General features: G+C 37.4%; 1 protein-coding gene across 1 annotated transcript in view; it reads right to left on the bottom strand.

Annotated features, from left to right (window-relative positions):
- Positions 1–14,417, bottom strand: part of EP400 (E1A binding protein p400) — a 47,578-nt gene that overhangs the window by 5,971 nt on the left and 27,190 nt on the right. The window contains exons 25-46 of the mRNA XM_010290357.1: positions 13,253–13,344; positions 12,179–12,477; positions 11,243–11,445; positions 10,972–11,141; positions 10,594–10,790; positions 9,963–10,074; positions 9,103–9,246; positions 8,641–8,799; positions 8,295–8,378; positions 7,572–7,703; positions 7,407–7,451; positions 7,149–7,302; positions 6,481–6,722; positions 5,745–5,918; positions 4,307–4,443; positions 3,692–3,748; positions 3,513–3,591; positions 2,736–2,936; positions 1,690–1,735; positions 1,489–1,598; positions 662–866; positions 1–154 (exon numbers count right to left, since the gene is read on the bottom strand). Of these exons, the coding sequence (XP_010288659.1) occupies positions 1–154; positions 662–866; positions 1,489–1,598; positions 1,690–1,735; positions 2,736–2,936; positions 3,513–3,591; positions 3,692–3,748; positions 4,307–4,443; positions 5,745–5,918; positions 6,481–6,722; positions 7,149–7,302; positions 7,407–7,451; positions 7,572–7,703; positions 8,295–8,378; positions 8,641–8,799; positions 9,103–9,246; positions 9,963–10,074; positions 10,594–10,790; positions 10,972–11,141; positions 11,243–11,445; positions 12,179–12,477; positions 13,253–13,344 (3,196 nt within the window). The remainder of the gene's footprint in view (positions 155–661; positions 867–1,488; positions 1,599–1,689; positions 1,736–2,735; positions 2,937–3,512; positions 3,592–3,691; positions 3,749–4,306; positions 4,444–5,744; positions 5,919–6,480; positions 6,723–7,148; positions 7,303–7,406; positions 7,452–7,571; positions 7,704–8,294; positions 8,379–8,640; positions 8,800–9,102; positions 9,247–9,962; positions 10,075–10,593; positions 10,791–10,971; positions 11,142–11,242; positions 11,446–12,178; positions 12,478–13,252; positions 13,345–14,417) is intronic.

Below are 14,417 nucleotides of genomic sequence, written 5' to 3'. Positions count from 1 at the left end.
TTCCCTACAGTTTTTATTTGGGCTGGAGACTGGGCTTGTGCCTGAGCCTGAATCTGTGGGACCTGCACCTGAGCAGCCTGCTGCTGCTGTTGCCTCAGAAGCTGGAAGTGAGCAGGAGTGATTGTTTTGCCAGACAGCTGGACTGTTGGCGTAGCTGTGAATAAAGAAAAAACAAAATGCTCTGAAGAAAGATTTTCAACATTCAGTTTAATGAATTGATTTCACCTGAAAAGCCAACTGTTAAATGCATATTTTTCTGCTCCAGCACAGTTTGTGGATTAACTGCAAACAACAGCACATTAGCATAAACATGATGTAAAAGCAGAGTAAATAATAAAATATATGATCCCTTCTTCACAATGTTTTTTAGTTGAGACAGTCAATTCTAATGTTTTACTTGTGCATTATTAATAATCTTTTTTAATTGTAATGCCTAGGGGCCAAGCAGCTCTTTACTGCAACACTTTATCCAGAAATACTGAAAAAAATGTAATCTGAGCACCAACAATAAAGCAAGTTAAAAATCATAGCACTGTTTAATTATGCTGCCAACAAATCCACACCTTCAATATTGTGGGGCTACGGTGGTCAAGCAACCTACAGAAATTCTGGGGCCCTTTAGGTACACTTGGAAAAAAATTCCTTAACAAACCATTATTACCTGGTGTAACTTGAGTCACCAAAGATCTTGTCTGGGTCTGCACAGGTGTCAAGTTTGTAGTTACTACTGCTGATGCAGTCACTGATGTTACTGCACGAACTCCCTGGGTAGATGCTATGGTCACCAGTTCTGTGGAAGCTGCAGGTGCTGCTGCAGTTCGCTGCTGGGTATGTACCACTTGTGCAGTTGCAGTGCCTCCCGAAGTCTGAAAAGGAGCACAGTCATTATTTCTCAGTTTCCATACCTCATATAAAGCTATGGAACCTTATGGAAATGGACTATTACAATTTTAGAAGCAAACATCAAAAATGCAAAAGCATTGCAAAAGCAAAGAAGGTCCAAATCTTTCTGACACATCTGTCCAGATATGTCTCATAATGAGCATCTGGTTAACTCTTTTTCAAACAGGCTGATCACCAAACCCTTAACCACACTACATAAATTTTATTTTACTACCTATCAATTTTTTGCTTTATCTTCTATAGTCTTAAACATCAAAATAATAATAAAGATTGTAATTAACAAAGCACAAAACAGTTACAGGCTGGAAATGATAATGACATAGTAAATTGCCTATGACAGCACTCATCTATGAACTATTTTTAACAGTAGTATCTATTAGGCACTTTTTTCTGATGAACTGTTCCAGTATGTTCTGATATTTTGGTAAGGGAGAGGGGTTTGATACAGAATCACATGATGCACATGAAATTTCCCAGAAGCAGATTTTCTGAAAACACGGAAAGCTAAAGAGGAAAACAGATACGCTGATAAAACACGCAACCAAGATCAGAGCAGGGACACAACTAGTGGTGCTATCTACTCACAGTCAATGTTCCAGGTATAACAGGTGAAGCCAGACGTTTATTGATGGGCTGAAAGGTAGCAGCAGGGACTCCAGCAACGGTATTCACTATGACATTTCCACTCACTGTAGCTGAAAGCAAGCCAATATTAAATGTGAGATCCTAAAAATGAAAATCCAAATGTCCTATCATCTCCAATGCCTAATTATAAAGTCTTCTTACCAGTCTGTATACTTGTCCCCGTAACTGCTGTTTTGATTGTGCCCGCCTATTACAGAAGACAATTGAGGTAACAGTTCAGAAAAACAATAAAAGAAAACTGAATATAGCTCTTACGCTACTATGCTGTTTAACACAACGCTGTATTCCAGAAGTCACAAAATAAGAAAAATGCAATAAATGCACAGATACTTCTGCAGTTGTTCATTCATTATACGTATCAACAACTGATGTATATATTAGGATTCTGCAACACTTAACAAGAAATTGGAGAGCTGTCAAATGTTTGGTAAATAGTGGTCATTTGACATCCTTGTTAGTAGAAGGGAGCGCCACAGGCAACCACTTACACGTGACCATCACTGAGCAACACTTATGGGGCAGAAGCCCTCCTCTCTCTCTCTGTAAAAGCTCTGGTATTCTTGCCCTTCAACAAGCAAAATAAAATCATCACTGTCTGCACACAGTGTGGCAACTGCATTGGCTCTAAAAACAAAAGCCCCAGACCTGTCAGACTCATTAAAACTGACTCTAGATTTAAGGAAGCCATGAAAACTTTGTCCAGATTTGCAACAAAACAACCATGATAGGCCTGTAGGATGCAACATTCCACTTGCCTTGCAAAGGTTAATAAAGCTTTGTTTTTTAAGCTACTTTAACAGAGATAGCTCTTACAGCTACATTCTCTTTATTGTCCAAGTTCTCTGTATATCACTGTTCACTGACTGTGTAAATGTATTTGCACAGACTTTGATTAAATTAAAGTCTAAGCTGAAAAAGGAAGAAAATCTTTGCAAAGGATATGGTGTTTTTCCACCTCAGAATGCCAAGACCTATTGCTATAATGGTACGAACACAGAGTTAATAAATGAGCAAAAAAGAAGATACCCAGCATACTCAGGGGAAAAAAAAGAAAAAAGGAAGAAGTTTTCATTTCACTACACTGACCTAAAATTCTCACTTTCCAGAGAAAATAAAACACGCAAATAAGGTACACACAGGAGAACTGAAGTTACTACATCAGAGGCACCAAGCCTTCCCTTTCTTACCAATACTGCTGTGTTGGCCACAGTAGTTACTGCAGTCTGCACTACTGCCTGTGGCTGCTGAACTACCTGTGCCTGAGCCTGCGGCTGGGGTTGGGCTTGTGCTTGCTGTACAGCTGGTTGCTGAGCTTGCTGCTGGCCAGCTTGCTGCTGCTGAGGCTGCGGACCTGCCTGTTGCTGTGCCCTCTGCTGTTCAGCCAAAGCCTAGGAAACCAAAGTATGAGCTTCATAGTCTTCAAAACAGTGCATGTAACAATCAGGATGTATTTTTTTAGAAATGAAACAAAATAACAAACAAAACCCTTTTAATTCTAAGCGTGTAATATATATGCGTGTGCAGAGACAGCATACAAATCTGTTTTCACTGTAACTCTCAAACTCCAAGTTACATGACCTAACCAGTTTCAAACTACAAGCTATATTCATGGTTATATGACTTAGAGCATAGCACAACAAGTGATTTACCATCAACAGGCAAGGACAAGTATCTCTTTCTGAATAATGTAAGAAAGAAGGCTACAGAACGGTCAAGAAGTTTTTAGTATGTTTTCCAAAAGATGCTTCTAAACAAGTATGAGTGTGACATACAGGCCCAAGGAAAGGTCCCACTTTGGACCTTGGATATCTCTAAACCCTAGTACATGAACAATTTGCAGCTGCCCATAACATCTACTGTACCGCCAAACTTCTCCCAGGAGGCAGATTTTCTCATACTTCCTCTGTTGTCTAATTTTTTAATTCCTGCAGTAATTAAATGTATAGCTGAGATGGAGACTGTACCTTTTTCTCTTTTGCAATACGTTCTGCTCGGAGGGATGCAACTTGAATGGGAGGAAGTGGCTTATCATAGTTGATTCCACTAGAAACATGATAAGACAAAGCACACAATCATTAAAAAGGAAAAGAAAAAAAAGGACTTTTATGCAATCCATAACTCCTTTAAGACAAAGAGTGCCCACCTTTCTGCAAGCACTGATGCATGCTTTGGATTCTTCTGGAAAGGATTCATGCCAAGTCTGAAATTGAGCAAAACTGTATTACTGGAGACAGAAAAAACTTTAAAACAATATTTAATTTCACACGTTTTAGTGGATAACACTGCAGTTTTGCTGAAGTTTTCATGATATTCCCACCAGTACTGGAACCTGCATACAGATAAGACATTTTAAGAAAGACTTAGAGTAAATATTAGATGAATACAGAGAAAGTTACTGCAGGAATATACATAGAAAACAATGTACTACTAAACAGCACAGACATCAAAATGTTTACAGTTCAGGCAAATGGAAAGTGTAGTTTATAAAGTACATTAAAACAAAACAACTGAGTGCTCTTCTGCTCTTCATCATGCAAAATAAATTCATGCAGTCAGTAAAAGCTAACCCAAACTCATGAAATATGAAGGTGTTCCAGTAACACAAGGCCAGGACACAAGGAAAGAGATCAAGAACAGAGAAACAAAATATCAGTTTGAAACAGAGTGTAAAATAACTCTGGGTTGCAAGAGCAATTCAGAACACAGTTTCCAGGACATCTATGGTGACAGGACATCAAATGATCCCAGTTAAACTTACAGAGGTTTGATAGGTGGACTTCGTTTCCCTGCAATCATTTTCATCATCTCAAAATGATTAGTATACAGTTGCGTGTGGGTGGCACCCTCATCTTGAGCATAGATCTGATTGGTACGAAGTGGGCGACTGTTTTTAGTCTAAAAAATGAAAACAAACCAGCTTTTAGTTGTGAACACACACACATGGCGTTTTGTCTATGTATAAACACATGGTGCGCTTGTAGATTATTTTAAAACGTACTCCAACATATCTATCACAGACTGGTTTCTGCCTCGGGTCACTGATAACTTACTGTTACACAAAACTCTATGGGAAATATATAAAGAAAGAGTAAAATAAGGAGCAGTTCTCACGGTCACACTGGCATCAGCACTTGGGGACATACAAAATGGCAAACTCTAATTTGAAAAAGAATCTTTGCTTTAGTTTAGATTTTGCAAGTTTAATTCAGTACCCAAATCAAGAGCCCATTAGTTTATAGTTATGCATAGCGCACACATAATATAATAAAACCATCACTGCACTGCTCTCCCAACAAAGCTATGTTAACATCCAACACACCATGCCATTCTAACATTTGGCTTCTCCTAAGCAGAAACTGCCAGTCAGGGACAAACCTGCTTATTAGTCAGAGGATGGGACTACAGTCGGAAGTCCTAGATTCTCCACCCAGTTCTGTAACTAACTTGCTGTATGGTTTGGAAGAAGTTCTTTATAATCATGGAATTTATTTTTGTTTCTGTAGCGTACTATCATCCTCATTTACTAAAAGGTGCTTCAAGCATTAAATTCACTACGTATTTGTAATCCACTTAGACCCTAGCACGAAGTACATTCTTACAGCTCTTGAGTACCATCATAATAATCAGGATAGGTTACATGGTGGTTAGGTGGAAAAATACCCACTACAGTTTAAGTGAAATAACAAACTTCTTGCATGATTTAAAATTTATCTATCAAATCCAAAAGCTGAAGTCTCGTGTCAATCCACTGTATCAACAAAGAAAGGAAAAATAAATTTGGAATTTTAATGTTTCAGAACTCAAGTAACACTCAACATGGATCTCATATGAATTATCTGCCCACCTCCATTGCTGCTAAATACCACAGTGTCTAGATTTGATTTTGAAAGAATACCAATGCACACCTTATAAATACTTTTTGTCTTCTTTTTAGGATTAGCTTCGTACATTAGCTGTAAAATAAGAAGGAAAGTTAGATGATCTTTTGTGGAAGATTTTGTTCAGGTGCTTTTTCTTTTCAAAGAAATCACATAAAATAAGTGGAAATCCTGATGAGGATAATTTTATAATCTTTTAAAAGTTATTTATTTACACTGTTGAAACATTTAACAAAAAAACAAGTCTTTATGGAGATAAGGAAAAAAAACTCTACAAACTTAAGGTAAAAAAAGACGCATCATTCTATGTAAACTCACCTTTCCTTCTTCCCTTGGAATAATGACATTTTCATATCTGTTTCGGCATTGTTTTGGTGAGCGATAGACTCTGCTGCATGAGTTAACAACATCACTAACAAGGTCCCAATTGGGAGTGTGTGCTGGCGATACAACAGCAAGATTTAAAGGAAGCTCCAGCAGCTGTTTCACTGCCTACAACAGATAAAGGTACAAAAGCTTCAGATGACAAATCATTCCAATCTTCCAAACCTACCCTTATCTACATGTGTCCACACACCATTACTACAACGATACAGATAGCTTACGGCTCAGGCTATGGGTTCATCTACATTCGCAGAGAATAAATAATCATAAAATGCTATTATGCAGACTGATGGGCAAGAAAACACTTGGAGGTTGGTATAAAAGGAACAGAGAGCTGCCACTCAAATACCGCTCTCTTCTCCAACGTGGGGAGAACCTTAGCTACTTTATCAAATGTCCAGCCAGCACAACTTATCTGGAACATAATAGTAAGTGGTCTCCACAACAAAAATAGGACTTAATCATGCATTCTGTAGTTTATCCTTTAATTTATCCTTAGAGAAACACAAATTATAGGCAATCTGTTCTGAGTTACATCAGCAAAATGCCAAACTAACCATTAAGAACTAGAAATAGCCTTGAAGAGATAAAGGGCAGAAAGAGCCATTTCTGAAATGAGAAGCAAAAATATAATAAATAATAACAGCAGAAAGTGCATGTATCATCTGACCTGCAGAAGTGCCCAGTCTTCACTGATCAACCATTCTGGATTATCCTGGCCAGCCTCAGCAGCTGGTTTGACAAGAGTCGGCAAAGGCTTTGCAAACTGTGTTTGTTGTTTCAACAAGATGTTTTTCTTTTGCTCTTTGCCCTCTCGGCGCATCTTCAACATTCCTGGAGTTGCTCGATCAAAAAGTGAACGAGGTGGAATAACTGTCTCTCCATGACGTTGCTTTTTCTTCCTACCTGCAGCTAAGACAAAAAAAATTTCTTGGTAAATAGTTACTACCGTTCTTTGATTCCTCTGCTACTTATAGTTACAAAATACTCCTACATGTGTACAGAGTATTCCCTATTGCCTCTTAAAAGCATACTGTCAGTAACTAAACAGAGCCTGGTATAAAGATCAGCCTTGTCCTAAGTAACATAGCAGAATTCAGGTTTTCTAAAACTGTCCTTTTAAAAAACAACTATATGTCTAAATAGAGAGACACACTGTAAGAACTGGGGCTTCGAGGGATTATACTGCTTCAAGACCATGGTGAGACAAGAATTTTCACCTCTTCAAACCTGCAAATTTGACCTTTACTGAACCAGACATGTAGGAGGTATGAAAAATCCCCTGATTTTTTAAAATTTCAGCAATATATCTTAGAACAGTTTTGAACAAACACTTACCAGACGGATCTGTTTTGTGTCGTTTACGCTCCTTCCTGACATACACTGGAGGCAACTTTGACTCTGGAATAGGGGTGGTATCATACATCAGGCACATAACAGAATCAATGTAGATATCATTGTCATCCTGAGGTGGTGTGGGAGGAGTCCAAAGCTGCACAGAACACAATTTGTAGTTACTGCAATATTAACTCTCCATGGACCTTTACGTTTCAAAAAATAAAAAGCCTATTTAGGCCTGGTGTTACTTTTACTTACTGGCATTATTTCAGTTTGTCCATCTGGACCTTCATAGACATATTCCTACACAGCAAAAAGAAAATACAATTCAGATGACCCAACTGAACCCTGAAGGAAAAGGTATTCTCAGAATAACTGTTAAGAAATACACTATTAAGAAAAGCAAGACTAATGAGGAATTACTTTGTTGTATGCATCCTCCCGAGTGTAGGTTAGAAGTTCCTCTTCATCCTCCCAAAGCATTTTTTGCTCCTTTTCCTTTAACTTCTTCATATGCTGGACTTCCCACACTTTCTTTGCCGTTTTCAATTCCATCTAGATGAAAGTCAGACTCCTTATAAATCTCATGCAGTAACAGACACTGGATTAAAAGGTATCAATTTGTATTTTTATGGACAAACACCCTGAACTTTGACATTTTCAAGCACAAAAATATTATAGCAATTTCTTAACAGATACTTTCACAATCATTTAGAAAAGATTTTTTGGTCTCTGTTGAGGGTCTTTAAACCCTCAAAATAAAGCAAACTCAGGTTTTTAATTAAACAGCCAAGACAACCAGAACACAGCTCCTCTACACAAATAAGAAGGCTCACTGAAATCCATGAAATTTTTTCCCCCTACTATCAATGGAGTACAACAAATATTTGCTGAGCTCTGCTGAAGAATGTCATTCCCATTTTATAAAAAAGAAATAAAGAACTGACACCTGCTTAAACCAAGAGAATGCTAAAATAGTAAGTGCTCTGTAAGGCATTCCGGTGTTCATAAAGTATAGCAACATCACAGAAGTGTCTGCAATATATTCCACATCATTGGAGAAACTTCCACTTCACATTGAAAATATAACCCTGCTTGTACACACTGTGACAGAACAACATGGAAAAGAAAGATTTGTGGTTTTACCTCATTCAACCGTGGCTCATTCTCATCAACTGAAACATGGAAGAGCTCTAAATAATTCAAAGCATACTTCTCAATTGGAGTCAGCTGAGAGAACGTATCAAGGAAAAAAAAGTTAGTATTGAGGATAGTTAAAGAAATGTTAACTGAAGGAGAGTGTATCAAAACTCTCCTTAAAACTCATCTCCCTCTCTGATGGCTTAACACCTTAAGTCAGTAGCAGATCTCCCATCTGTTTAACGGGAATATCAATCCACAACAGAGTTGATTTAAGGCCAGAATGCAAAGACATTGAAATATTTGAACTAAACTTTACTTTTTAACAAAATATTCATGGAAGTAATGGTACCTGATCCACAACAGCAACTAATTCCTGCAGCTGTGAGGGCTCTTCATTGTATTTTGTCTCGCAGAGCTCCGAGATTAAAGGTTTAATGCTTGACTTAGGTCCTGCTTCTTGTACACGATCATTTGGCTCCTCATCCTCTTGTTCAATACTATTGAGGGCCTTTCAGAAAGACGTATTTTAAAAATAATGAAGACATCAAAAATATGGAAAGAAACCCCATAAGAAGTTCACTGAAATCCAACACAAATTTCTGGAGTAAGTCTCTGCTGAGGCAAGAGAAACAGTTCCCAGAAAGCATACAACTCAACTGTGGGCTTCTAGAAGTTTTGTTAGAAGAAAAATGACAAAACATCATAAAAATACCAGAAAGAGAGATTGACAGAAGTTACCCAAATAAGGTAAGGCAGCTGTTTAATACTAATGTTGCACAGCTGCATTTTTAATGTATATGTTAATAATTACCTCTATGAATGGTCTTGCAACTTTAGGTGAAATATTTTCTGCTGGAGATGGCTCTTGAGAAAGTACTACAAATTCTTCCGCTTTCACTCTAAATCCAGAATCCTCCATAGGAGAATGAACCTCAAACAATTCCTGAATCGTTTGCTTGGTAAGTAGAAGTAAAAAAAAAAAAAAAAAAAAGATAAGCACATTCAGCTTTCAGGATCATTCTATTTTTTCACAAAACTTTTGAGTTAGCTCAGGTTCAAGTGACCTTATAAACTATGGACTGACTAAAGAAAAAATAAACCTCTATTATTTCTGGAAAATCTTCCAGTTTCTCTTCCATACCCTTCTCCTATAGGACAGGGTAGAATAAAGTGTTAACAGTTCATTTATAAGAAAGTCAAAAATACACACTGCCTCATCCTGCACCACCATGTTGGGAGTGCCAGAAGGGGATGGCCTAGCCTCATCAGTGCAGTCACTGTCTTCCGCATCTCCAGAGCGGCAATTGAGAACCTATCTCACTAAACACCCAAACTTTGTATTTCATGTTTTTCAAAGTTGTTGAAACCTTCATCCTTACAAGCTCTGCAGAATTTTGCAGCAAGGCCCAGGAAAACAGAATATATTAAGCCACATAGGCAATGCCTTGTGCATCGCTATGCCAGTAACAGAACAAAAGCAGACAGACAGTATTTCAGAGAATGTGGCCCTAACACCTAAGTTCAAGCAAGCATGAAATCTGATATGCTTACCTATCAATTCTACCCCAAACGGATTTCTACTAAACTGTTATTAAACATGCCAACGCAGATGCTTGAGTTTATTAAACACTGCAACACAGGTGTTTGAAGGTATTTTGGATACTAACTTACCTGTGTTAAAAAGGCCATTGAATAGTCATTTCCCTGAGCAGCTACTTCTCTGATCAAGTCCTTTGTGCCATTTTTCAAAAGCTTCTCTTCTACAGAATTACCACTGACAAGCCTAAAAGAAACAGAAAAAGAGAAGAAATATGAAAAGCCATTTCCAGAACAGCTTTCAGAAACAAAAAGACAAATTGCCCTTAGAGAATAACACTGAACTTTTTAAAAAGTGGTGGTTTGTGGGATTTTGTGGGGGGTTTTTTTTGTTTTTGGTGTGGGGGGGGGGGGGGGGGTAGTTCTGGTACAGGCCCAGAACAAAACACATACTATCACCTTCACTGTAATCCTTTCTTTTAACAATTAGTGTAAATTTTTTAAATTAAAAATATAATCAAAAAACACCTCACTTTAAAAATTCCATGTAAAATAACAGACAAAAACCATGCAAATATGATTCATTAATCATATCTGGTGTTAAGATCAACTACATTTTCATATGATAACCTGGCATCTTTTTTACTGAAGTGAGATGAAGTTTTCGATAGTTTCCACTTCATTTCAGATCATACAGAGCAGCACTATCTGAATTAACCTTACATTAAAGCATGTAAAAGAGCGTTTGTTGATCTGTAACTATCACCTGTATATATGGATATCTTTACATCTCCCAATTCTGTCACACCATTCCTGAGCTTTTGCATCCATCACTGGGTTTAGATCATTGTCGTAGAACACAACAGTGTCTGCCTCAACGAGATTGACTCCAGTGGAACGACTGTGTGAGGAAAGGATGGCACAGAAAATGCGCTTGTCTCTGTTGAAAATTTTCATCAGCTCCTACATAAACGGAATAAAAGCAAGGAATAAGTAAACGATACACCAAAATAAAATACCAAAGACAAGTCAAATGTTTCAAAGTGATTAGAAACGAGGCAAATTTCTTTCCTCTGCTGTAGCATATAAAAGCCTGAGCATCATATATTGCTGTGCCAGTGGACAACCTTTAGGGCAAACTTACCTGCCGTTGTTCACGGTTAGCATATTCATCGATCCTCACAAACGTGAGGAAATGGAAATTCAGGAACAATTCCAGTATGTCCAACATGAGAATCATCTGTGACAAAATCAGCACACGCCGCCCTTCAGATTTCAACTTTTGAAGCAAGACAGCAAGAGCTTCTAATTTTCCTATATTTCAAACAAGAAAAACAATACATGTTTTACATAGACATTCCATTCCTATGAAACAGGAAATTACCAAGATATTATCACCAAATGTCCTCCGTTACCTGAGTCATACTGCACCAGCCGGAGGTCAGGGAACTGTAGCAAGTGAGGAGTTGTAACCTGTTGCAACTGATGCAAGTGTGGAGCTGCCTTCTGCTTAAGACTGTGCTTAAGGAGTTTCAATCTGTGACTATATGAAGGGGGGGGATTTGCTACATACAAACATGGGGGAGCAGCAACTGCAGCTGGCAATATGAAGAGAGCCCTGTGAAAAGCATCAAAGCAAGGGAATACCAGTTTAAAAAGTTACATACAAAATTATCATCTACAGCAATAATTTTCACCCTGTCAAGCATATAATTTTACAGTATTATCTAACACTTTGTTAACGTGACTTAGTAAGTGCTCCATAGCTTCAAAGTTTTAATTTTCTCTATCTCCCTTTCTCATTTTGTCTGCTTTGATGATAGCTTCTGTTAAGGTGTTTGCACTGTGACCACTGTATTCAGCCACTGCAGCTCAAACACACGAAACATCTCTCACACCAAACTTACTAAAGGCAATTCAAGAAGGTTTGAAGAGTTCTAATTGCATTTCATGTTTCTAGAAAACTGCAGCTATTGTTCTGCACATAATCCACTAAATGTCAGCTTTAGCTAAACTAGCTTCTGCCTACATCTCAGTCTTAACTCTTGTTAGTTGGCTCCAAGAGGTACCTACTTGGAAGTAAATCCCAAGTTTAAGGATGTAAGCTGAAGTATGTTCAGCTAAATTTGGGCTTGAAATTAGGAATGAGGCACTGAAAACGCTTAAAATAAAGATCCTAAAGGAAACAGACTGGCATTTTTACGTGCATACTGCACATCATTTACTGCTAAATAAATCAGTCCAAACCGAACAAGCCCATGAACAGAAACAAGGTTTTAAAGCTTTTTTGAAAAAGAGTATTTAAGAAATAACTAAATGTGGTAAAGGCTTACATGGTAGAGTAACATTACCTGTTAACAACATCCTTTAGAGATTCTTGTTGCTGAACCAAAGTCAGGATCATTTCTTGCAATGGGTTACTTGGGCCTCCAGAGGCACTTGAAGAAAGGCAACAATTCACAAAGCCAGCCCACCTCCAACTGTTGTCTTCACTGGAAGACAGCTTAGAGTGCTTGCTTTCACCAGTCAAAGAACAAACACTCAGCAAGTCTCTGCCATACATTGGGGCCCGTGAACAACGGCGCTCATTGCCAGAAAATATTCTGTCCAGGCGCTCCTTCAAAAGCCGGTTCTTTTCTTCATATGTTTCCTTTGCCAAGAAAAGTTGAAGGAAACATTTACTGCTCACCACAATCGCTTAGGAATTTGTTTCTTTAGAATGAAGCTATCAGGAACAGAGTACTGTGTGTTTTATACCACCAACATCCTAGATTATAACAACTACTTAGACCAATCACAAAAGGGATAAATTTTGAATAAAATTGGACTACAGCTAAATTAAATTCATATTAAAGAATCAATTCTATCTCAGTTTAGTATCTTCTTCCCTTTTTTAAAGTACATTTTCATAGTTTTGGAAATAAAACAAAATTAATCATCTATATTTGGGACATTTCAATTAACACATTAATATTGACAAGGTACAGGTTCTTTCACAGTTTAACGTATACTTAATGTTTCCCTAGGCTTTATAGGTTGCTTAACAAGTTTTTAGAGAAGATGCTCAAGATTAGAAATCTAGAAAAATATGCCCAATTGCCTCTGTGTTCAAAACACACAGAAAACCTTACGATTTCTTTATTCATGCATTACTACACAATTACGATACATGAGTTATAAGAACCTGTCAGCTATCACAGCACAAGAACGCTGTTAGCTGCTTTTATACACAAGAATTTATTTTAAACTACGGATTATAGATGAAAATTTATCATGTCTGTCAACCTGATACACTGACAAAAGTTGGGTTTCTTACCCACTCCCTAATTAATTCCAGCTTTGTAAATTATAGCTTACAACTATTACATGGACTTAGTATCATCCCTGAAAAGTTGTGTTTCCATAAGAAAAGAAAAGCTAAGTACCTGCGATTGTCCATATGTAGGTGCTGGTTTTAGCACTGCTCCTATGTCACCAGATGACAAATTAGTAATGGCAGTTCTACCTGGAATACAAACTGAGGATAAACCTTGTGTTTATATATTTATTCTTCTGAAGATTGGTCTTGTTTATTATTTTCAGTAAGTAGACATTTCATAGCTGTAACACATCATAATTACAGTCAAATTTTTAGTCTAACTGTCCACTGAGTATTGCAATTTTGTGCTTTGTTACACATCAGATATCTGACAGATACGTATGTCAACTGTTTTCAAAAAAATCCAAGACAGATCAATGGAATTTTACTTTGCTTTGCACAAAGACGCGCTGCATTCGCGGTTTATTCAAAATGTCACGTATAGTGCAATAGGTACTAACATTTAGAAGTTATACTCTAAATCGGGAAAAGATTGTTCTAATTCATCTTAAACAAATCATCTAAGATTTTTCAGAAAACATATGAATTCAGAAAATCTACAAGGTGATGAAACTCTATGACGGAATCTCACAGTAGCATTCTTGTGAATTCAACTGCTAGCAGGTGTTTTCCCAGACAGCTAACTAAACTACAAGAACATTACACACAAATAAACTAAACTACAGTAATAGCCGTCATCTACCAGCAGACTACAGACACTGTGTAGCTATTATTTTCTTGATAGGATATATAGGTTTCTATCTCAGCCAGAATGCATTGCTCATCAGCACTGATTATTTGTACTAGAAAAGCAGCACGACCTTCCACAAGTCAATGTGAAACTGTATTTAGTGGTGAGTCACCACACTGATGAAGAATTGCGTTCAAGTTAACAAGCAGGCACTAGACCTTATATTAAGAATAATAGACTCCAGGGAGGATGCAGAGGTTTAAGCTTTGCCTTTCCGCATTTTTATTACAAACAAGCTAATACAGATAGCCAGTATAAATCCAATTTTTACTACACAGTTACAGGTGAGCCCAGCAATTATAGTTTTCAATCACCCAAAGCAATAATTTATTTGGCATTTTATCAAAAATTCAGAAAGCCAAAGTAAGTATTGTCAATATGCTTTACATCTTCCTCCAAAGACGAACAGCAAAAATAATACTGTTTTCTTTTATCAATTGGAAACAATACTTTAGTTGTTATTGCTTTTAACAGACCTCTC

Source organism: Phaethon lepturus, unplaced genomic scaffold (assembly GCF_000687285.1).
Source record: "Phaethon lepturus isolate BGI_N335 unplaced genomic scaffold, ASM68728v1 scaffold8877, whole genome shotgun sequence".
NCBI classification, from domain to species: Eukaryota; Metazoa; Chordata; class Aves; order Phaethontiformes; family Phaethontidae; genus Phaethon; species Phaethon lepturus.
The sequence above is the reverse complement of the archived record's forward strand: the minus strand, read 5'-3'. Positions and strand labels throughout refer to the sequence as shown.